A 25,297-nucleotide genomic window follows, 5' to 3' on the forward strand; every position below is an offset into this window, starting at 1 on the left:
CCCTGGCAGGTGTAATAGAAAGAAACAAAATTCCAGTGGATATTTCACGTCTTCTCAAAGACTGGAGGCTGTTAAGAGCAACGTTTTTTGCCAAAAAAATATAGCCAAAACACGTCTGTGAATTTAAAGGAGTGTGTGATATTGACCTAAAGTGTATTGAAACATGATACCGAGTGTGAACGTATGTCTCATAGCCCATCTCGGTTTGTCCCCTGCACTCCAAAATCTGGCGCTAGTTAGCTGATGCTACCAACAGCTTTTTCAATAGTGGTGCTTCGGCATCGGGCTAGCCATGCAAATAAATCACTGTTTTACACCCATTTACGATGCTCAATGTATCTCCACACTTCATTGGTAGACTTCCGAGGGCCCTGACATTTAAAACGAGACATTGAGAACTTTGAAAAAGCACTGGTAGTTTACCAGTACCTTTACAAAGTTTAGCATTTGCAGCCATCTTGAATTTAGTCACGATAAGTTCAGCAACTAGTAAGAATGAACAGGTATGATAAGGGATCAGATTCCAAAAATAATTCAGTGGAAATGCATGGATTCCAGTTGCTGCTACTGGAAGAAACTGGAATCCATGCATTTCCACTGAATTATTTTTGGAATCTGATGTTTAGAAATGAATTACATTAATTTACATGCATTTCTAGGTCTAATGCCATATTCATGCCTACCCCAACCTACAAAAGAAAAGAAGAAAAAAAAACATGCATTCTAAAGTGAATATTTACTAGGGGTGTATTTGTTCACCTACCAGTTTCAAACATCCTGTTCCACCACACAAGACAAACAATTTGTGCAATCACCCCAGGAAGAGCAGCTTGGGCTGAAAGCATTATGACAGCACTAGAATGTATTTTTCATACAGTTTCATCACATGTATCTATAGATAAGATAAGATTGCATTACCTCTCAAATGTATTTTTTTTTTCAAGGAAGGACCATGTGGACACACTGGAGCATCATCTCTATTTGTAACTGGTGTTGAGGTCACTGCAGGGGTTCTGCAAACGTTGCCGGAACGACATGTCCAAAATTGCTCTACAATTTCTTACTAGGTTTTAGGGATTCAGACTCGGTCAGAGTATAACAGCATGTTGTACAAGTGCTTATTTCTCATATTTTATAATGCCATACAGGAAATGTCATTTAGATGCTTGCCATATTTGTAGGCTGGTACACAAAGAGATTCTCATTAGCTCCAAGACAGATACGCTAGCTCAGACATGTCAAAGTCAAGGATCCGGCCCGCGAAAGAATTATCTACGGCCCCCGGGATGATATTTGATTAGTATTAGAACCGGCCCGCCGGCTGCTGTTTTGCACGCACCAATACTCCATTTCCCACAATGCAACGGTAGCCCACGCACTCACTGCGGCGCCGCAAGTGGACCTCGGCTTCATTATTCATCAGTATTCAGTCAGGGCAGATGTCAACTTTCAGCTCCCCCCTCCCCAGTGTTGTGTCTGAACGCGTTACTCGTTCATATTTTGAGCGAACGTGAACTGAACGTAGGCTACTGTATTACTATTGCCTGATGAATGTTACTGTGAACTCGTTCATTCTGGTGTCTGTGAACGGGTGTCAGATGGTGTCAGATTTCTACAGAGCCTTCCACGTGAAAACCCGGCTAAAAAACACCGTAAAAAGGCCTTAATATGGCAGCATGCAGGTCACCATTTGTCAAACTATGGGCCGCGGTCTGCAATGTGGACAATGGTCTGCAGTGTGAAATGATTCCCGGGTCATCGTCTGATAATTTGCTGCGCAATTGATCAAGGAGCCGCGGACAGAAAAAGAAAACAAACATTTCTGCAATTAGTAGGAAATACTTGTTTGGTGTCATCAAACATAGAGGCATAGAATTAAGTCGTGGTATGAGCGTTTATTCAATGCATGCGTGTGCACAAAGCTTCAACCTATTGGAAGGCTATTTAATTATGAAACGACATTTAATAGAACGACGTGGATTTATGCAACTTCCATAAAAAACAGAGCACAGACTATATAAAACACTGTTGCCATTACGTATTAAAGTCAGCCAAAAGCTATTAATTAGTCTTAGTTAAAGATAGTTAAAGATCTCTAGATCAGTGATTTACGCATTATCTGATCCGCCATACCATTCACAAAAGCTGTGTTTCCTGAATCCTTACATTCAGGCATTAAAATTAAATGTAATTAATTCATTTAATCATTAAATAAAATACAGTACACGTCTTGGTTCAATAGGTTACGTGCAGTCATTTTAATATGTTTTAATAAACATTGAACCAATCCGGCCCTCGGCTTGTAGCAAATTTGTTTTTTTGGCCCTCTAATGTATTTGACTTTGACATACCTGCGCGAGCTGGATGTTTGTACACTAGTGCTACATACAGCTAACAGCCAAGCCTTCCTGCCTACCACACACATGCAGAATTTACCTGCCACAGAAAGTCAAACAAGCTCTATACTCCAAGGGGTGTGTGTATGCACAGCTGTTAACTCCTATGCTCATCTCTAGCTCTCACTCTGTTTCTCTCTCCCTATTTCTCTCTCATAGGACACATCAGTGATAGCATGTGACTCTTGATTCTTAGCATTCTGCACATTGTATATTAGAGAAGTTTGGTGGTCAGAAGCGGTGCCAGTCAGAGACTACATATCCCTAGGACCTCTGTGAGTCATGGATCCGGAGAACACCCCGACGACACAGCGGTAAGTGTGCCGGACGAATGATGGATGGTGTAATTAGCCAGATAAGTGTCAAAAGACAGAGTGGAGACACCAAGTCACATGGTTTAGAGTTTTAGACCAGAGTTTTGACAGAGCTTGCCCAAGGATGGTATGGATAACAAGTGGTGTTAACGGAGATGCACAACTAGTGTTCAGTATTTCCATTTTGTAGTGTTTTAGTGGATCCTCATGTCTCAGACTACTATGTAAGTGTGTTTTGCTTATGTGTGTGTGTGTGTGTGTGTGTGTGTTTTGGGGGTTTATGTTTGGTATGTGCATGCCCATAAACAGTGTGTTAATTAACTCAACCTAAAAATCTCTTTTCCTTTTACAGAAAATTATTTGGTATCAAGGTGAAGAAGAGAAAGAAGAAAGCCAACAAGGGTCTAGTCTTGGCAAACAAAGGTGCACTGGGTAAGGCCTTGAAAGTAAACATTCTGCTGTATGCAGATGAGTGAGAGTTACATGTGTGAGAGAGGACAGTTATGACTCTCAGAATAACTACACAGAAGCTCGTGACTGGCTTTATAGTGTGTTATCGTTAAAGCCTAGTCATTGAGCTCACTGATGGTAGACACTTGCTATGCTAACATGAGTTTCATGTTTATCATGACATATGCTGGCCGTGCTTATATAGAATGCTTTTACACAATTGAAGATAGCTGTAGGTGTAATTTGTTTCTGTCAGTCTGGACTGTAATAAGTAATAAATTAAATGTATAATAAATTAATAAAAAAAGAAAGAAAGAAACAGAAACCAGTTCAAACAAATGAGAATATTATAAAGGCCATTGAGACGCTTGTTTTTGAAACAGTTTGAATTGGTCTTTAGACTTTGTGCAGTTAAGAGTGTACATTCTCTGTCTTAGTCACCATCATTAACAAATATATTTATTCATTTATTTTTTTATTGTCTTGTGTGTGGTTTTGTTTTTTCTGTTTTCTGCAGAGGGATCGGAGGTAGAGTCTGGCCTGGAAGACCCTTTACTGGGTGATGTCCCTGAGAGAAGTCCTCTGGCTGGACCCTCAGGCCTGCCCCCATTCAGACAGGTGCCCCGAACCAAGAGGTAATAATAATAATAATAATAATAATAATAATAATAAGCTTTATTTGTATAGCACCTTTCATACACAGAATGCAGCTCAAAGTGCTTTACATTTGAAGCATGTAACACAATAATAGTCAGTCAGTCATTATCAATCACTTTTCTTCATTGCTAGGGGCCGTTTATGATCCACTCAGCAACATATCAAAAATATAGAAAATGACATGTCATAAGACTGGCAGCCTTAACCCTCTTACCCCCCACAAGCACGCCATATGTTAACTGTGGCAAGGAAAAACTCCCATATTACTATAGCAGCAGATGTAGAATAATCTGAAAAAGTAGTCTACAGGATAAGATGAGTTAACTAAAAGCTTTCCTGTACAGGTATGTTTTCAGATCTTTTTTAAAAATATTTACTGAACTCGCCTGCTTGATGTACAGAGGCAGGGTGTTCCATAGTTTGGGGGCATAATGGATAAAAGCAGCTTCTCCACTTTGTTTGTGGAGCACTTTGGGTACGATTAAAAGATTAGAATGGGATGATCTAAGTTTCCTTTGTGGTTGATAAGATATTAAAAGCTCAGAGATATATGAAGGTGCTATGCCATTCAGAGGTACAGGTGACCTTTGACCTTCTCATATCTGTAGTTGTAGTAGACCATGTTTGAAAAGGTGACTCGGTCTTTCTACTGGTCAACACACAGGTCCAGACATCTGGCCAAGATTTTGGAGGGAGAGAGCAGACCCAAAACCTTCCAGGTAAAAATTAGTTGACCGTCAAGTGCTTTTCAAAATAAGGCCATTTCTCATGCAACATGGACACTGAGCGGCTAATGACTTTTGTGCTTTGCTTCTTCATGAAGATTTCCATCAACATCACAAAGGCAAAACAACTGGTGGGGGAGAACATCGACCCCAGTGTAGTGATGGAGGTTGGAGATGAACGGAAACAGACAACAGTCAAAGAGGGGACTAACGCCCCCTTTTATAATGAGGTACAGCTTATTTTAAAGTAATTTATTTAAACATCAGGGGGTACTGAAGACGGGCCTGTGTCTGGTTTATCCACTGATATTGATCAAATCTTTTTTTTTTGTGCCTGAACAGTACTTTGTGTTTGACTTTTTCGGCCCACAAGAGACCTTCTTTGACAAAGTCATCAAACTGTCGGTAAGCAAGTCAACACATAACTCTACCTAACTAACCAAGTCATTCTGATAGATTTATCTGCCCAGGGATACACAAACCATCTATATAATCACCTCTTTACTCCAGGTGATGCACTCCAAGATAATGAGAAGCTTTTGCATCGGCTCCTTCAAGCTTGATGTTGGAACAGTCTACAGCCAACCAGGTGAGCCTCCCTCTGAAGTTGTGTTGCTTCTACTATGATTAGAGAAATAATACCATTGCATTCCAGTAGCGTCATTAATTAAGCATAGTTTGTGCGGAAATGGGTTGGCCTAGTGAAACAATAGTGAGGATCACCTCATAACATGTTGAAGGGCATCATGAATGGATAAAAGATTACTTATGTACTCACCAACGCTCCATTTCTGAAACGTCCACTGTCGCTGTCTCCAAGGTCACCAGTTTATCAACAAATGGACGGTGCTGATGGATCCCTGCAACATCCGAGCCGGGGTCAAAGGTTACCTGAAGTGTGACATCAGCGTCACAGGGAAGGGCGACTCACCGGAGCCCTCACAGAAGTTCAGCGATGCTGAGGAGGTCATTGAAAAGTAATGTTGTCCTGTCTCTTGTTCATGCTCCATACTGATTAACTAGCAGTAACAACATGCGCTAGGTGGAATTAGCATTTCTATGAGGCTTTTTTGCCTGGTCACATCCTCAGCCTTGTGTCTTTCTGTGAGGGGCAGCTGACTGTCTTACAGCTCTTATCTATCAAATTAAGCTGTAAACTTTATTGGTCGTATCCATTCCATCTGGTAAGCACACACTGACAGTGAGGACAAAGGGTGTGGTCCAATGATTTGCAATTAAGATAATTAGATGCATACAGTATTTCTTTCTGTGCAAACCATAGTTAATTTCTACGCAAACAATATGTACCAGAGGTAATTAAATTTTTATTTCTGTTATTTAATTTACCTAAATGCATCTGCTGATCATCTGCATGTTTGACCACAGGCCTTTCCCCTTCGGAGGGTGTATGACAGGTGTCTCAGTGTTTTTGTAAAACTGTAGAATTAATCTGTATTTCATATTATCATTCTTTATTTTCATCTGTATTTTAAAATGTCATTATAAAACGTGGTTGTGCTGTATTCTGTTGAACTGAGTTTCGGACAGACCAAAGCTGGAACAAACCAGAAGCCAAACCAAACTCAGGTGGCTAACTTTACACCTCCTCTCCTCTGCTTCCTGTTTCCTGTGACCCCTGACCCCAGCAACCTCTTACTGCCCCAGGGCTTCCCCTCTGAGCGTCCTTGGGCCCGGTTCCATGTGAAGGTGTTCCGGGCAGAGGGCCTGCCCCGCAACAACTCCAGCATCATGGCCAACGTCACCAAAGCCTTCATCGGCGACAACACCGCTCTCATAGACCCTTACGTGGTGGTGTCCTTCTTTGGCCAAGTGGTAACTTTAGATTATGCTCATCTGACTAATTCTCTATGAAAGAATGGATTTGTGTGGATAAACTCAGAGGAAAGACCAGTGCATCAGAGAAAACACAAAATCTGGCACACAGTTACCTCCCTTAAAATACATAATTGGCCTTATTCACGTGGCGATGTGCAAACCAAAAGGAGGCTATGGGGTACACTGACTATATCATTAATGCATTCTCACCACCTACTGGCAAATACATAGAACACAACAATACTGGTTTGCGTACCCCATAGTCTCGTTTTGGTTTACAATGGCTGCCGTGTTTATGAGACAAATTGAGGTTCTCACCAGAACCTGGGTTTTTTAGCCATAGCAGTGTTCCACAAAGTGTGTTTTGTAAAGAGAAACTGCTGCTTTTACCATTACCTTAAACCATTAGTTTATAAATATAGAAAAGAATGCACACCCTCCGAGGTGCTGGCAAGGGAAAATAACCTATCCTTGACAAAAGGCTGACAGGCCGAAACGTTGGAATAAAAGAATTAAGAGATAGAGTGTGCGGCGACCAAGTTTTTCTTTGTAACCATTAGTTACCAAAAATATGCCTCCTCGCTCTCCTCCCGCCCATGTCGTTTGCTCCAGGGCCGCACGTCGACCCAGAAGAGCACAGCGGAGCCCGTGTGGAACGAGCAGATCGTCTTTAAGGAGATGTTCCCTCCGCTCTGCCAACGGCTCAAGATCCAGATGATTGACGAGGGCAGCATGAACGACGTCGCCATAGGCACCCACTACATCGACCTGCGGCGCATCTCCAACGACCAGGACGGCGATAAAGGTACACCTACAGTATACCAGGGGTGGCCAAACTTTTTGACTCAAGGGCCACATTGGGTCTTGAAAATTGGAAAATGCAGTATATAGTATATACAGTATATAGTATATATTATATATATAATGTTTTGTATCATTTAAATGATAATAATGACAAAGTAATTATGTTGTGAAAAAATGCAGTGTATATATATATATATATAACGTTTTGTATCATTTAAATGATAATAATGACAAAGTAATTATGTTGTAGAAAATTAATTTCTTAAAAAATACTGTTAATGCCTGCTCCACTCAAATATAGCCTATAGTGCTGTGCCTATGGCTGTGCCCTCTTACAGTTTATAAATGGTCAGTAGTGGGAACAAGTGTTGCATCGCGATTTCCTTTTAAAAGTTTCTCATAAAAAGGAGATATCAATTATCAACAATGACAAGCCAGCTAGAACCTGCCACGTTCTCTCCCTCTCGTGCACGCTCAAATGCGTTCCCAATTAAACGGAGTAGCATAATGTAAATTAGATAGATCTGCTGCAATGGAGATACTACTGTATCAGGGGCGGATTGGCAATCTGGACATTCTGGAAAAGTCCAGAACGGCCGTCCATCCAACGGCCGTCGGCCTGGCTCAATATAGCCTACTTTATCCGCGAAGAAGCCCAGTGTCTAGGTCTCCAAATAAATACGCTTCACTAATGCCTATCAGTAGCCTATGTCTACTCTATCACTGTTATTTAAAAAAAAAAATAGCAATAGCAGGATAAGCACAAGAGACAATGAAAAGGCTGCAGTGTCACCAAGGTTGCCAACTCACACAGTTGACAAATGTCTCACTACCTCACGTCACATATGCCTTTTTTCATGTCAACCTTTCATCTTTTCTTCCTTTGCCTTTTTCTTTTTTTTTTTAAATTAAGCTGACAACGAGATCTGTGCATAGGCATGTAAGCAGGCCAGCTATGAGGTCACCGAGCTCCAGATCTCTGTAATTTTTTAAGAGCTAAAAATAAATTTTGAAGCTAAATATTAACCTGAATAAAAATAAATTAAAAAAAAAACAGCAGTGGAAAACGTCTCCGTGGCAAGTGAATTCTTAATTCAGTTTTGTGTTACCGGTATCAGTGTCTGCTGTCTGTGTGTGTGTGACGGCATACAGTTTGGAGAAAAAAAACACATACTGTACATTTGGCATGCCCTTGAGGTCACAACACATGATTGCACGATGTCTTCACAACACACCACGATTGACTCAATGTATTCACAACACAACACATGATTGGCTCAATGTATTGTCGACGTTTTGCCGTGGTATGGGGTTGGGTATGTGTAGACCACTGCTATATTGGCGTTACTGGTGTTAGTTACTGGCGTAACTAACACCATGCATTTCTATGAATGATTTTTTGAGTGCTATGTCTCCTCATTAGAAAGTCTCTGGTGTAGCCAGTTCCATTTATTTTAGCGAAAGCTAATTGTTGTTGTAGACGTTCTGTGAATGAAACACTTCAGTTATGTGCCGATGTAACCTCCCCTTTAGTAATATATATTCAGTGAATATTGATGACTGTTTTTAACTCACATCTAAAATGATTATTTTTGTCTTTCTCTAATGTGTGTTTTTCTCTGCCAAGAGTTTACTACATACCTGTCTGTGATTGTTAGTTCATCATTGCGTTGTTTTATTGAGTAGGTTTCCCAAACAGTGCTACGGTTCCCAGGTTACTTGGTTCCTGACTCTGTTCTGGTTCTCATCTGTTCCATCCTCCCTCTCTCCCCAGGGTTTCTGCCCACGTTTGGTCCAGCCTGGATCAACATCTACGGCTCGGCAGACAACAGCGAGCTGAACGAGGGCATGGGGGAGGGGGCATCGTTCCGAGGCCGCGTCTTCATCGAGCTCGCCGTGGAGATCCTGTCCGGAGCCAGCGCCGCGGAGACCAAGATGACGCGCTCGGCCAAGGAGCTCAGGTCCCCTCTGAAGGAGAAGGGAGGGAAGGTGGCGGGGAAGGAGCAGGCAGGGGGAGCAGGAGGAGGCGCAGCCGGGGAGGAGGAGAGGAGCAAGGCTGCTGGACCGGAGGTCATCCCTGTGGAGAACCCACCTACGGTGAGAGGGGGGTGAGAGAGAGAGAGAGAGAGAGAGAGAAAGAGGGAAAGAGAGAGAGAGAGAGAGGGATTATGATCACTTGCAAAGGAGAGCACCTTGATTTGTTTGATTTGAGCACCTTGGGTCAATTACATTGTGTTTAAGTGTGCTATATAAATAAATGTGACTTGACTTGACTTGAGAGAGAGAAGAGAGAGAGAGAGAGAGAGAGGAGGATGATACAAAGCAGAGATGAAGCAGAGGACATGACAGGGAAAATGAACAAGAGCAAGAGGTAGCCTGATGTAGAAAGGAATGAACATAGACAGCTGACGTAGAAAGCCTCCAGTTATCTGTACGTGTGTGGGAGCTACACTGCTCGCAAAGCACTGCAGAGGGTCTTAATATAGCTGGAAATATAAAAGAACTAGAACATAGATAAATGAAGGTGGTCTTTAGCCCGAAAGTAGTAATCGCAGATCATGTGATCAGATAGCCCTAAAATAGTAATCTGGACTGAGTATTTTTGTAATTGGGACACATGTGTTGTACTAAGTGATGTGTTTCTTTGGCAGGTTGGTGTTGAAGACAAGGAAAACTATATGCTGTTTGGAGCTGTGTTTGAGGCCTCGTTGATTGACAGGAAGATCGGTGATCGACCCATCAACTTTGAATTCACCATTGGTACTTTCCAGTTTTAATCAGTTATGTTAACTTGCAGATTTTTTATGTTGTATGAATAATTGTTTTACTATTCTACTCTTCATCAAATAAATATACTTTCATTTTAAATAAAGCACTTTCATTTATGTATTTATTTTTTTTAATTGTACACCATTGTGCAGAAGTACAACATGTGCCGTTGGTATTTTTATGTGTGTGTGCAGGGAGTTATGGGAATGTGGTAGAAGGCGCTCATGGGTCGAGTAAGAAGAGAGGAGGGTCGGAGTCTCATGATCCTGACTCCTCCCAGACCACGCCCCTTCTGGATTCCCCAGAGCCTTTGCTCTGCAAGTCTACCACACCCCCAGAGAAACCCGTCATCGTCGACGGAAACAGGTCCTGTAGGAACTGAACACCATTGTGCAGACAGGTTTACTCTACAGGTCCTGTAATGGATGTATCTCACAGAAACTCTATGGTGCAGACAGGTTTACTCTACAGGGCCTGTAATGGATGTATCTCACAGAAACTGTATGGTGCAGTTTTACTACTTTACATTTGCATCACAGATTTTTACGCAGCCAAATCAGGATAAACTTGTGAGGTCAAAATGAATCCAAGACAACTGGTGTAAGACTGCAGCTTTATTCACGGTACTGGGAAAGTGTTACCCACAGTAAATGCCAAGTAACAAGCCCAAATATCTATGGGTGAAGTCAGTTATTATACACTTCACACCCAGTGAAAAGAGTAAACAACAAACAAACATCATAAGGCATGTGCTCTGACATCTAGTACTTGCTCTGCGGGGAGGAAGGGAGTTTGCCATTTGATAATTTGATCTGCTGTTGAGCTAAAATATCAATATCTGTTTAGAATTACAATCGTAGTGTTACTGAATAGTTCTTTTGACCTCCCCCCACAGGAACTACAACTACCTGCCCATCGGCCAGAAGAAGCCCTGCGTCCACGTGATGAGCTGCTGGGAAGGCCGCACCTACCGCCTGCATTACTCCAACGTCCTGGACAGCATCGCCATAGCGTTTGTACGTCCAGCCAACCCTTGCACGCACGCACGCATGCATGCATACACACACACACACACACATATTCATACTGCCTGCACTACTCCAACATCCTGAACAGCATCACCATAGCATGCTAACAACTAAGAGATCTGTGACATAGACATTGTGTCATATGTAGAGTGCTATCAGAGAGGGTTAAAGCGGAGCTAGTAATCAAGGATCTTTGGTGCTATGGACCCTTTCAAGAGAGTTCCATTATCAGCATCATAGTTGGCCCCACAAGACTTCCGTTTTAACATTCCATATGTTATCTTAATGCAGAGGAAGTACATTGGGGCCCAAATAGAACAGTCAAGCATTGTTTTTGTTTTTATTGTTGAAAGGGTCTATACAGTGCTGTCTTTTTTATCTGTATTCATCTGTTGTTCTGGGTGTGGTTGCCAGATAACATTTGTCTTTTAACATGTTGCATGCATGTCTCAGGCATTGAGTATTGTCATTCACATACGTCTGAGCATGTGTGAGATTTGTTTGATAAGCATGCAGCTGATGCTTTCATTAACATAAAAAAAGAACACGTCCAAATTGAATAGGTTCCCATACATGATGTCTGCAGGCAAAATGATGTACATAGATTTTTATTTGTAAGGGATTAAAACATAATCCACATAGATTTGTATTTATAAGGGATTAAAAAATATGGCTGATTCATATTGATATGAAGTTTTTCTTTCTTCTTATTAAATGAAGAACAAAATGTAATTGAGATTCCTCGATGCTGCTGTGCTCTGTCCAATCACAGGAGGAGGGTGTGGCCAAGGCAGGGTCACTGAACAAGCTGCTTGACGCAGGGGCGGAGGCTCTTCTTCTCCGGGTCTTTCAGGAATTCTGCAGGGGTGCCAGGTAAGTCCAGCACAGCGCGACTGACCACCCAGAACAGAACACACAGATACAGATAGGGGCTGTTGCAGATGTGAGCCATTAGGGCAGCCTGGGGATTACTGGGGACTCAAGTCCATGCATGATGCATCCACATATACAGGTCAGCATATACAGGACAGTTCATGGGTGTAGATAATCAAACACACACACACACGCACACACGCATAAAGTGTGTGGATTAGTGAGAATGTTTGGTATCTATGCCATCTTTCACCTCAGTGCTGTTGAAACAACAGGAGCCTGTGTGTGTGCGTGCACATGCGAGAGAGAGAGAGAGAGAGAGAGAGAAAGAGAGGATGTGCGTGACTGCTGAGTCAGTACTGAGAAATGCCTGATGTGTTGTGTGACTGGGCACCTCCGTCCTTCTGCAGGAACTTCATTGCCTTTGCTGAGCGGAGGGCGAAGGGGAACCGTCTCACCCTGCTGGACAAGAAGCGCCTGACCCTGTGCAAACAGGAACTGGTAAGAACCCCAGCCCACCATAGACCAAACAGGAACTGGTAAGAACCCCAGCCCACTTACACTGCAAAAAATGAAATCTAACCAAGTGTTATTAATCTTATATTAAGATTAAAAAATCTATTTTGTATTGTTTTTAGTATGAAAAGACTTACCTAGCGCCCTCTCAAAAGAACATTTTGACTTAATTTAAGAAGACTTTGACTTATTTTAAGGAGTCTTATCAAGACAAATTTGCTCAACGCACTGGCAGACAAATTTGCTTGTTTTTAGGACACATTTGCTTAACGCACTGGCAGACAAATTTGCTTGTTTTCAGGATGAGATGTCTTAAGATAAGTCAAACTTTTTTAAAATGAAGTCAAATGTTTTCACAAGAAAGCGCTAGGTAAGTCTCTTTATACTGAAAACAATACCAACTAGTTTTTTTTTATCTTGATATAAGATTAATAACACTTGGTGAGATTTTGTTAGATAAGCAGTTTTTGCAGTGTATAGACCAGGATACACTAGGCATAGACCAGGGGACACAGACCACCATAGACCAGGGGACACAGCCGAGTCATAGACCAGGGGACACAGACCACCATAGATCAGGGGACACAGCCGAGTCATAGACCAGGGGATACAGACCACCATAGACCAGGGGACACAGACCACCATAGATCAGGGGACACAGACCACCATAGATCAGGGGACACAGCCGAGTCATAGACCAGGGGACACAGACCACCATAGACCAGGCGACACAGACCACCATAGATCAGAGGACACAGCCGAGTCATAGACCAGGAACCAGAACCTCACTAACCAAATACACAGAATTAAAATAATGAAATGATATGTGAGTCACTGGGGCCCTGTAGGAGAGTGCCATTGTCATTGAGCTGATCGGGTCTAATTTGTACTGTGTGTGTGTGTGTGTCCTGCAGGAGAGCTCCATTGAGCTGATCAGGTCTAATTTACACTGTGTGTGTGTGTGTGTGTGAGTGTGAGTGTGAGTGTGTGTGTGTGTGTCCTGCAGGAGAGCGCCATTGAGCTGATCGGGTCTAATTTACACTATGTGTGTGTGTGTGTGTGTGTCCTGTAGGAGAGCATCGTTGAGCTGATTGGCTTCATCACACTGCCCAAGAGGAAGCCTCTGAGTGTGAAGGAGCTGCTTCTAGAGGCCCAGAAACTCACACAGAGACTACGCTTCCTTGTGGAGGAGGTCAGTGTGCGGTGTGTGTGTGATTTGTAATTGTCTGTGTGGATGTATGTTGTTCATGGGTGGGGCACTATGTTTCACAAAATAAGCTTCTGCTAACAGATGTGCAAGATGTGCTAGGAAGAGAGCATCGTTGAGCTGATCGGGTCTAATTTAAACTGTGTGTCTGTGTCTGTGTGTGTGCCTGTATTTGTTGTGTGAGGAAGATTGAAAGATTGAAAGTCTGTGTCTTTGTATGTGTACTTCTATGCAAGGGTAATTTACAGACATACTGTAAAGGTGTCATGAGTATTGGAACAAGAGATAGCAGAGAGAAAGAGAGCTGTGTGTGTGTGTGTGTGGGGGGTAAGAGAGAGAGAGAGAGAGAGAGAGACCGAGAGAGTGTGTCTCTGTGTGTGTGTGTGTGTGTGTGTGTGTGTGTGTGGGGCAAACTGCAGTATGTGTAATCAATGTTTATCTTTTTAAATTCTCATTGCAGAAGGGGCTGCTGGGTAAATAGTGTGGGAGCAACATGTTCAGTCTTCATGGGTCAAGTGGGCAGCTGTAATGGAAGAGAGGAAGATTTAAGATTAACCAGAGTACAACTACCCTGATTAAAATGACAATTTCTATTTAAATGTATTTCTTAAAATGTCCAGAAAGAATATTGTGTTTGCCCTCTCTCTAATTCAGGCCACTGCCATGGTACAAACAGCAAAGTGACCAAGTGTTGTGTCTGATTGCACTCTCACTCATATCAAAGGTGCTCTGTTATCGGTGTTCTTGGCATAGGTTTGCTGTATTGAGACACAGCACCCCCCTCCCTTTTGTGTTCTCTCCAAACACACACAAGCATGTCGTCTCGACTCAGACTGGAAGGGAAGATTTGAGTGCTGAGTGTTTTAGATGGAAAGAAAATTGTGATTTGCCTTTATTCAATCCATTACTATACACATCTGTACACATAATGACAATGGGAACTCATTATTATCAGAACAATGAGTCCTGAACTCCTTCCTTCAACATTAAAAGCTGACGATTTTTCCCTATGAATTGGGACACCACTAACACTTAGGGCCCGTCCCATTTTAGCCTGCCCCATTAAAACTTCCTGGTTTATCTTCGTCTGGTTTGATTGCCCTCAACATTAAAGATATAGATATATAAAGAGATATAAAGACATATCATGAACATCGTCAGATAGCTTTGTGAGATATTTTTACATTAGTGTTCAAAACTCAACAGTCGATCAGATGTACATCAAACTAACATTTTCCAACATATTTCGAAATTTTAATATGCTTATTTGCGAAAATATATGAAAAATTTGGCCGGCTTGCTGAGCTCGCACGGTATCCTGGGTAATTTCATCTCCCACTTCGTTTTAAGCCTGCATCGGTCCTGGCTATATTTTGAGGGTTGATTTTAAGGGGAAAATAGCACTTCCCCTTGCTCTCTAAAGTAATGGGACACCCTAGCCCTACACGTGCACACGCAAAAACGAGGGTTAGGGCAAAAATCTAGGGGTAGGGGAGGTATTGGGATGGGCCCTTAAACACTTGAAGAGTCCAGGGTGAAATAAGGACACTGTGGTCCTCCTGTCCTACCTGATGGGTGACAGGTTTGTACTTTCCCACAACACAGGTATCTGAGTAAACAGATATGTCCTGGAAAATAAAACATGATATCTACAATTTCTAAAAGAAGTCTGATCAGTGTGTAACCCAAAAAGTGATGAAACAACGAGCAACATGCATATAAAAGAGGGTGTTTACTACTACTACTACTACTACTACTACTGCTACTGCTACTACCACCACCACAAGAACTGCTGCTGCTGCTGCTACTACTATGTTAGACAGTCAGAGAGTTGTAATAAGTATGGGGGCAGTCATCCCACTGCTGGTGCTGCTGTTCTCCATGTGTGGAGCTCAGACTCGGAGCACCTAGACTGAAGTTCAGACAGAGAGCCAGAGCACTGGGGCTGCTGCTGCTGCGGTCACTACCCAGCTGGACGTCTCTGCTGAGCTCAGGGAACTCAAAGACATGGTGGTGGAGCAGAGAGTGCTGCTGACTGTCACCCAGAATGAGCTACAGAAAGTGGAGGCTGAAGTGATTAACCTGAAGATTGAAAATGCAGCCCAACAGAGCTGACCACCATGCAGACTGAAGTGATGAACCTGATGAAGGACAACTCTGCACAGGAGACAGAGCTGACCGTGCTGAAGACCAGGCTGACTGCTAGTGAAACTGAAGTTGTAGAATCTGAGGAAGGAAACTGCAGCACAGACAGCTGATCTGAGGTCAGTTACTGAGAGACTGGCCACTGCCGAGACTGACATGGAACATGTGAAGAAAGACAATGAAGTTCAACACACAGACCTGACCGCTATGAAGACTGAAGTGATTAACCTGATCGAGGAAAATGCAGCACAAGAGACCAGACTGTCTGCCAGTGAGACTGATGTAGTGAATCTGGAGAAAGAGATCACAGAGCAACCCAAGGTGGCATTCTCAGTAGGGCTGACTAACTCAGGAGACATAGAGTCTGGGAATAGTGATTTGAATTTTGGTCTTCACTAAAATTATCACCAATGTTGGAAACCTTCAGATTCACTGTCATGGATCACCTATACTCACGCAGTATGTACATCAGGATGTATAAGAATGGAGAGCCCTCCTATCTGTCCAGTGGTGTGACTCTGCAGCTGGAGGTGAGAGATGTAGTTAACATGAGAATCCCTGCAAACTACAGGCTCTATGATGATACTGATAATTACAGCATCTTCAGTGGCTTCCTGCTGTTTCCTCTCTGAATGGAACACACTGTTCAACATGATGCTGATGCTGACCAGTCATAAATAAAGTACAAATGATTATGAGCAAACAAAGTCTGATGTTCTTTTTGTTATTCTCACTGGATGATGGTTGCACACAATGACACATGGATGATAAGTTATTCTCTAGTCTAGAAGGAGAGCATCTTTGAGCTGATTGGGTCTAATTTAAACTGCATGTGTGTGTGTGTGTGTGTGTGCGTGTGTCTTTGTATGTGTGTGTCTGTGTGTGTGTGTGTGTGTGTGTGTGTGTTTGTGTGTCTTTGTGTGAGTGTGTGTCTTTGTGTGTGCCTTTGTAGAGCATCTTCCACTGCACATATACTGTAAAGGTGTCATGAGAAATGGAACAAGAGATAGCAGAAAGAGAGTGGGAGAGAGTCTGTGTGTGTGTGTGTGGGGGTGAGAGAGAGAGTGTGTCTGTGTGCATGTATGTGTGTATTGGAGAGGAAGAGAGAGACAGAGTGTGTGTGGCAGAGAGAGAAATGGGGAATGGGGTAGAGAAAATTGGTGATAGTGTGATGCACTATTGATAAAGCATTTGTGTGTGTGTGTGTGTGTGTGTGTGTGTGTACTGCTTTCATTGAACACACAGTCCAAACTCAGCACAGCAGCATAATCCTAATCAATATATGTATTTTTTAATATTCATTGTTTCATACCAACTATTACATATTTGTCTTGTCTTCTCATGTGGTCTTCTATATAAGCAGAGCAACATGTTGTCATGGGTCAAGTGGGCAGCTGTAATGGCCACCAGCAGGCAGAAAGGGGCTGCTGGGTAAATAGTCTGTGGGAACGCAGGGTTACGCTGGAAGAGAGGAAGATTTAAGATTAACCAGAGGACAACTACCCTGATTTCTATTTAAATTTATTTCCTAAAATGACTAAAAAGAATATTGTGTTTGCCCACTCTCTCTAATTCAGGCCACTGCCATGGTACAAACAGCAGAGTGACCAAGTGCTGTGTCTGATAGTGCTCCCACTCATATCAAAGCTGCTCTGTTATCGGTGTTCTTGGCAGAGGTTTGCCGTATTGAGACTCAGCACCCCCTCCCTTTAGATTTCTCTCCAAACAGACACACATGTATGGAGCTAAATTTGTCTTGGGTTAACTTATAGCCTACAGGTAGAAAAAAGAAAAAATGGTGATAATATAACGTTAGCTAAGTTAGTTTGCCTGCTAGCTAGCTTATCAGTAGCCTAGGCTATACAGCAGGGATGTCAAAGTCAAATACATTAGAGGGCCACAAATCCACAAATGCGAAAACGAAAACTGTGTGTGCTGGTGATCCACAAATGCAAAATTAGATTTCACAAAGGCAATTTTCAGTTTTACAAATGCCATTTCATTTACAAATACACATCTACAATTGTGAAAACCAATTTACAAGTTACAAATATGATTTTTTTATTTGTCGATGTCAAACACTAATGCAAATTCAAGAAATATTTGTGGATGTCGCCATCTACTGGATTGCGATTTCTGTGTGCCGATGAATTAAAGTAGGCCTATTTACGTGTGGATTTGTGTGACTTTCATGTGAAGAACGTCTCAAAAACACGTAACTTTGGAAAGCGAAGAATGCGTGTGCTGGTGATCCACAAATGCAGAATCACATTTCACAAATGAAATTTTCGGTTTTACAAATGGCATTTTATTTACAAATGCACATCTATATTTGTAAAATCAATATACGAAGTTACAAATATGATTTTTTTTTATTTGTAGATATCAAAACACACATGCAAATCAAGAAATATTTGTGGATCCCCCTCTGCGCATATAAAAATATTATTGAGACAAATTTAGCTCCATACACATGTCGTCTCAACTCAGACTGGAAGGGAAAATTTGAGTGCTGAGTGTTTTAGATGGAAAGAAAATTGTGGTTTGCCTTTATTCAATCCATTACTATCTGTACACATAAGGGATTATTAACAGAACAATGAGTCCTGAACTCATTCCTTAAAGTTACGGTCGGCAACACTTAAAGCAACACCAAAGAACTTTCCCTCTGTCGCACGCATGCTATTTATTTATCCAGCACCAGCTTTGCAAATACGATGTCCATAGACAAGGTAGAATATGTTGCACGATTTATGAAAGTACGATGTATTGCGACATCAGATGCAAGTCAAATTTGTAGTTTCTTAGTCTCATTTTATTGAACTACAGATCCGCTACCCGATCTTGCAAACTTACATAGTGCGGTTATAGCCGATAGAGGGCCGTGAAGTGAATGCACAAGTGCCGTTCACCATGTTACAAGTGAACAACTGAAACGATTTTGGAAACATTATTTTAAGGTACAAAAAACTCTTTGGTGTTGCTTTAAAGAGATCGGAGTGAAATAAGGACACTGTGGCCCTCCTGTCCTTCCTGATGGGTGAGAGGTTTGTACTTTCCCACCACACAGGTATCTGAGTAAACAGATATGTCCTGGGGAAAAAAAAATTATTATCTACAGTTTCTAAAAAAGTCGACGTCCAGCAGGGTATTGACCTCAGCAGCAGCCCCAGTGCTCTGGCTCTTTGTCTGAACTTCAGTCTGGGTGCTTTGAGTCTGAGCTCCACACATCGAGAACAGCAGCACCAGCAACAACGTGAGATTTTGAACGTTGTTGTGAAAGTGGTGAATTTCATCAAAACCCGGCCCTTAAAAGCACGTCTATTCTCCGCACTTTGCGAAGAGAGGCTGTACTGTTTCATAGTGAGGCAAGGTGGCTTTCACGAGGTAAAGTGCCGTCACGCGTGTTTGAGCTCCGAGTCGCCTCTTCTTGGAGGAAGAGCGCATGTTTGAATCTGCAAGCACGTTCACTAATGAACATTTCTTGACAAAGCTGCATGGCCTATCTTAGCGATATATTTGATACATCTTAGCGATACATTTGAGTTAAATGTCCAGTTACAAGGCAAAGACAAGCACCTACCTCACCTAGCAAATAAGATTACTGCATTTACCAAAAAAACTTGAGTATGGGACAGGCGCCTCGATCGCGACAGTATTATGCCTTTGAGATTTCTGAGCGAAATCGCAAAACGTCTGATTGGGAGGCACTCTTGTGATCCCATGTATTAAACAGTAGGCTTACATCACATCCCTGCAAAGTTTATTTCAAAAATATTTCCTTACCAGCAGTGCTCAGTATGACCTGGATTATGGATCCATTTAATGCAGCATGTTGGTATTTCATTGAATATATTGTACAATGCTGTAAAATGGCCTATACTTCCTAATATGTTGTTGGAAAACAGAAATATGTGTGTTATGTATTTATTTATTATTATATCTGCAGCTCCAGCTGATTTTAACTCTGTTGAAGAGGATATATTTAGAACTTGTCATTATTTCAATAAATTTGACAATTTTAAGCTTGACCTACCACTTTCTTAGAGCGATGAGGGACAGGTGGGGCTCGAGAATGCCCCCTTGATCAAAGTGGGGAATGAAAGAAAAAGTTTGAGAACAACTGATCTAGTTTGTTAACTACCACAGTCACGAGTTGGGTCGCGATAGTCTGTCATTTTTAAAAAGTGGGTCCCCAGAAAAAAAGTTTGAGAAACACTGATATATATTATGATTATGACAACACCCAATGGGCCTGCCTTGCATTGCGCCCCCACCTGGCCAAGCAAGTACATGTGGCAGAAAATAAAATACAAAAACAAATAGCACACGCATCAAATATGTACATTTCACAAATGCACCATGTCGGTGCTTTGTTGGATTCCGACATGTCACGGGTTGCGGCCCGCAGGTGCTCGGGCCCGGCCATTGCCGCTTGCGGCTATATTTGATTATTTTTTAATGATCATGCTTGCGCATAAATTGGATTATATTGCACATTTCCCCAAAATTACAGTAGGTAACATGGAAGAAAATTAAACCACTTTTAAGAATGTAGAGTTAAAATGAACAAAAAAACATTTTCTAAGCGGACAACCTGACTAGAACACATGTTGAGGGGTTAAATATTAATACTGGATAGGTTGCCTGTACCAAAAAGTGCCCGACAAAGTTTTAATATCAGTTTTGGCCCCCTGACTAATGTGTGAGAATGGGAGATAGTGTGATGCAGAGGGAGATATAGTGTGTGAAAGGTGTGTACTTTCCTACAGGACAGGTATCTGAGTAAATAGATAGATATGTCCTGGGAAAAATCAAATGTTATCTATGGTTTCTAAAAAAGTTTGATCGATGTTCCTATATAAAAGTCGATCGATGTTGACTTTATCTAACCCCAAGATCAGGGTCACTGGACTTTATTTAACCCCAAAAGTGATGACATTCCTTACATAACGAGCAACTGAGGCGTATAAAAGAGGGTGTTTCAGGAGGACTACTACTACTACTGCTACTAACAGTCAGAGAGTTGTAATAAGGATGAGGGCAGTCATCCCACTGCTGGTGCTGCTGTTCTCCATGTGTGGAGCTCAGACTCAGAGCACCCAGACTGAAGTTCAGACAGAGAGCCAGAGCACTGGGGCTGCTGCTGCTGCTGCTGCAGTCAGTACCACGCTGGATGTCTCTGCTGAGCTCAGGGAACTCAGAGACATGGTAGTGGAACAGAGAGTGCTGCTGAGTGTCACCCAGAAAGAGCTACAGAACACCAAATCCCTACTGTACAAAATGGAGACTGAGAATGATGCTCAGAACACAGAGATGGCCGTGCTAAAGACCAGACTGGCTGCTAGTGAAACTGAAGTGCTGAATCTGAGGAAGGAAACTGCATCACAGACAGTTTATCTGAGTGAGAGACTGGCAGCCACTGAGACTGACATGGAGCAGGTGAAGAAAGACACCACAGCACAACACACAGACCTGACCACTATGCAACCCAAGGTGGCATTCTCAGCAGGGCTGGGTTTAGTAGACATACAGGCTGGGAAAACTGACTTGAACTTGGTCTTCACTAGAATCATCACCAATGTAGGGCAGGCCTACAGTGACACAACAGGCTTCTTCACAGCTCCAGTCAGGGGAGTCTACTACTTCAGATTCACGGTCATGGATTTACTAAACTCACACTGGATGGCAATCATACTATACAGGAATGGAGAGCGGATCATGTTTCTAAATGAGCATGATACAGATGGACACGCCACTTATCTGTCCAGTGGTGTGACTCTGCAGCTGGAGGTGGGAGATACAGTTAACATGGGACTCCCTGCAAGCCGCAGGCTCCTTAGTAGAGAAGATAATCACAGCACCTTCAGTGGCTTCCTGCTGTTTCCTCTCTGAATGGAACAGACTGTTCAACCACTTATGTTAAATTAATTGTTTCATGAGCATGACAAAATAAATAATTTTAAAACATCAATCTGTCTTTGTCTTCATGATTAATAAGGAGCAATGGTGAATGATTGCAGAGATTCAATTTTTTCAATAAAACACAGTAAATTATGAACACAATATAAAGACCGACACATCAAAACAATTAAGAAAAAATAATCGAAAAAAATATACTTTAGAAAAATGCGTATGTGCGTGACCCATGGTTTGTGTACCTAACCTGACGGTAACCTGGACCGTCGGAGTGGCAAACTGATTAAAGGAGAATTAATTCCGGTGTGATAGACCTAAAGTGTGTTGAAACATGATACCGAGTGTGAACGTATGTCTCATAGCTTACCTTGGCTTGTCCCCTGCACTCAGAAATCTGGCGCTAGTTAGCCGATGCTACCAACAGGTTTTCGATGGGGGTGCCTTGGGCATGTGTCCACTGCTAATGATTAAACACACCCGGTCCAAACTGAACACTGCACCATCATTTCATGTTAAGGGCCATCATAATTTTCTCCCCCTTTACTCTTTTGTCGAGAGAGAGAGAGAGAGAGAGACTTTTTTCTCTTCCTGCTGATTGCCAGAACTGACCAGTCAGGCATGTGTGTACGCCGACTACGCCACAAAAGTAGTCAGACAAAGCTGGGACAATAATGCAGCCAATCCCAGTTGCACACACAAAAACTGTCAATATAAAGTCAAAATACAAATAGTTTTTACATAAAGTTCATAAAACTGTAGTAACACCAACTACCGGATAGGGAGGCACAATATTACATACGCAAAATACAGTGGGGCCCACTAGTAGAATTCAGTGAAAATAATCCACCCCTTCCCAAAGGGCAATGCACATCAGAGCACAAAAAAATGCACAGCACATCAACACCAACAACTGTAGTATAAATGGTGAGCAACGCACGGCAACACAGCATGGATCCCCACTGCATACTCCGCCCCCAATGACCATGCCCTCCCCATACCCAATAGTATGGCACACACAGAAGACGCTAATAAACAGACAGGGGAATGGAGGTAAAAAAAACAAAACAAAAAATGAATTACCACTGCAGTCTATAGCAAAATATTGCACTGTTCGTTTAACGCAGTTCCTGCATCACGCAGTCTCACCCAACGTCTCTTTAGCGCGGGGCTGACGTCATGCCGTCACAGGCAGCGCACCCACGCAACGGTGTCTGTTGTCAACACGGAAGTAGGCGAGCAGCGGCACTCCAGCATAGCACAGTTCAGCTTTTTGTAGCTCAGTCTCATTAAAGTCCACGGAATCCGAAGTTCAGGAACACCCGTCTGGATCAGTCCGTTCACCTCCACAATGCCGCCCCCACCTGGAAGTCGGGGCACCAACGTCAGCGACACCAAAGGCTAAGACATGATACAGAAAGTTTCCTCTTACTTCCCTGTTAGATTACGGCGATCGGCGTCAGCATCCCGCAGCAGCTCGCAGCCCGTTGTCTCTCTACCTCTCCGAACCTCCTGCACGGCTCTTATTCCTCCCGGTGCAGTCCCAATTTCGAGCGCAACCAACCACCGATGCAGCCAGTGATTGCCCACACCTGCAGCTCCAAATTAGTACCTCAGTGTGTTTAAAGGAGCAAACTTTTACACAAACACGCACACTGCCAGTCCAAGCGGCTGAGACTGTCCCATGCACAATGGCATAATAAGTCAGTTATGAAGTAGTCCATCAAAATAAATGTCCCAAATCCCCATTGTCAACAATGAATATTTCCTATCACACACAGTTCACAATATACACAATATTACATGCACCCAGCCCCCCCGTGACATGCATGTGTGTGTGTGTGTGTTTGTGTTTGTGTGTGTGTGTGTGTGTGTGTGTGTGTTTGCTACTTCCTCCAGCCCCAGCACACCCTCCCAGATGTGTTTGTGTGGTTGCTCAGCAACAACAAGCGCGTTGCATATGGCCGGATCCCGGCACGGCACCTTCTATACTCAGAGAACCCAGAGGAGATGGGTCGGGACTGTGGCAAGATCAAAACCCTCTTCCTCAAGGTATACAGACTTAGAACCCCCATATGTCTTAAAATCGGTATTTTTCCACCACTGGGTACCGGTCAGAAAGTGGTCTACCAGGTACAGTGGGAATGAGTTACTTTCTTGTTAACATGATCTTTCTTAAATTCTGGGACCAGGGCTACAAGAAAAGAACCATCTTCTTTAAGTGTTGAACCCTGTTCTTTAATTACTCCACTCCGCTGCCATTCATAACCTGGCTAGTTATCAAGAGAGTGTTACCTGTAGTTTTATCCATTGTTGTTAGATGTGTCCTCTCCTATATCTCCCAGGTAGGAGGTTGTTACCTGTGCTCTAACCTGTAGTTGTCAGGTGTAACGTGTTCTCATCTGTAGCCCCCAGGTAGGTTGGGGAACAGCTGGATGGTGCAGGCCAAGCTGGAGGTCTACCTGTGGCTGGGCACCTGCCAAGACTCCGCCCATATGATGGACAATCTCCCATCAGGCTTTGAGGCGCTGCAAGCTGTCCAATCAGAGGAGAGGACAGGGGCTCCACCTGCCTTCCTGCTGTACAGAGGTAAGACTCCTTCCCTCCTTCCTCACTCTTATAATACGCCACTCCAGACATTTGAAAACAGACATCCATACTGCTTGTATCTATTCTGCACAACACAACAGTCACACACACACACACACACACACACACACACACACACACACACACACAGCTATACTGCCAGCATCTATTCTACACAACACAAGTCACACACACACACACACACACACACACACACACACACACACAGCTATACTGCCTGCATCTATTCTACACAATGATTCCAGCTTAAGTATCTGTTTGTGTCTCATATGACGGGTCGGTTCTGGTCTCCCCAGATCAGCACCTCTTCCAGCTGCGGGCCCACATGTACCAGGCCCGCGAGCTCATCGGTGCCGACGCCTCGGGCCTCTCGGACCCGTTCGCCAGGGTCTCCTTCATCAACAACAGCCAGAACACCACAGTAAGAGAGAAAACGCCCTAAAGCATCACATACCCACATGATTTGGAGCAGCAGTAACGCCACAGACTGACAGTCAGTCGACCCAGTTTCAATTCCCGCCGTTACAATTCTGTGTCGCTTTGGCTAAAAGGGTCTGCTACTAATCAGTCAACTTTAGTCAACTTTAAATAACAGTCAATGATTTAACTGTAAAGCATTACACACAAACATGATATACTGCACCTGCACACATGATGAACTGTGCCTTCTGCTTTGACCTCTGGAGTCCCGCAGGGGTTTATTTTGGGCCCTCTTTTTTTCTCTCAGTACATGCTTCCGCTAGGTCAAATTAATATGTAAACATAATGTCTCTTTTCATTGCTATGCAGATGATCTGAGATCAGAATTATTACATATGTACAAATATTAATGTTATACTTTAAGTATTATTAATGTTTTCCCTTCATTTAATTCAGTACAAAACAACAAATACAACAATGGAACCCAACAACAATGACAAATCCATGTGAACACACATGTATGTGGTGGGCGGTGGTAGTGTAGTGGTTTGAGCTGGGCTGGCCACGCGGCAGTAGCCTGAAAAGTTGTCGGTTCAATTCCGGCTTCCCCAATTGTGCCCTTGAGCAAGGC

General features: G+C 42.9%; 2 protein-coding genes across 2 annotated transcripts in view; both read left to right on the forward strand.

Moving 5' to 3' along the window:
• Window positions 1–2,566: 2,566 nt before the first annotated feature.
• fer1l6 (fer-1 like family member 6) overlaps window positions 2,567–25,297 on the forward strand; it is a 46,993-nt gene continuing 24,262 nt past the window's right edge. Inside the window, exons 1-20 of the mRNA XM_048238421.1 lie at window positions 2,567–2,710; window positions 3,063–3,142; window positions 3,678–3,795; window positions 4,482–4,536; window positions 4,641–4,772; window positions 4,885–4,947; window positions 5,053–5,131; window positions 5,363–5,519; window positions 6,189–6,375; window positions 6,991–7,183; window positions 8,957–9,279; window positions 9,834–9,942; window positions 10,146–10,317; window positions 10,847–10,967; window positions 11,752–11,852; window positions 12,263–12,353; window positions 13,441–13,560; window positions 23,536–23,688; window positions 24,045–24,225; window positions 24,543–24,667. Coding sequence (XP_048094378.1) covers window positions 2,679–2,710; window positions 3,063–3,142; window positions 3,678–3,795; window positions 4,482–4,536; window positions 4,641–4,772; window positions 4,885–4,947; window positions 5,053–5,131; window positions 5,363–5,519; window positions 6,189–6,375; window positions 6,991–7,183; window positions 8,957–9,279; window positions 9,834–9,942; window positions 10,146–10,317; window positions 10,847–10,967; window positions 11,752–11,852; window positions 12,263–12,353; window positions 13,441–13,560; window positions 23,536–23,688; window positions 24,045–24,225; window positions 24,543–24,667 — 2,592 coding nt within the window. The 5' untranslated portion in view covers window positions 2,567–2,678. The remainder of the gene's footprint in view (window positions 2,711–3,062; window positions 3,143–3,677; window positions 3,796–4,481; window positions 4,537–4,640; window positions 4,773–4,884; window positions 4,948–5,052; window positions 5,132–5,362; window positions 5,520–6,188; window positions 6,376–6,990; window positions 7,184–8,956; window positions 9,280–9,833; window positions 9,943–10,145; window positions 10,318–10,846; window positions 10,968–11,751; window positions 11,853–12,262; window positions 12,354–13,440; window positions 13,561–23,535; window positions 23,689–24,044; window positions 24,226–24,542; window positions 24,668–25,297) is intronic.
• On the forward strand, window positions 20,710–21,690 carry LOC125292398. Its single transcript, XM_048239671.1, has one exon. The coding sequence runs from the start codon at window positions 20,758–20,760 to the stop codon at window positions 21,613–21,615; it is 858 nt and encodes a 285-aa protein (XP_048095628.1). The 5' UTR covers window positions 20,710–20,757; the 3' UTR covers window positions 21,616–21,690.

Source organism: Alosa alosa, chromosome 3, assembly GCF_017589495.1.
Source record: "Alosa alosa isolate M-15738 ecotype Scorff River chromosome 3, AALO_Geno_1.1, whole genome shotgun sequence".
Classification (NCBI taxonomy): Eukaryota; Metazoa; Chordata; class Actinopteri; order Clupeiformes; family Clupeidae; genus Alosa; species Alosa alosa.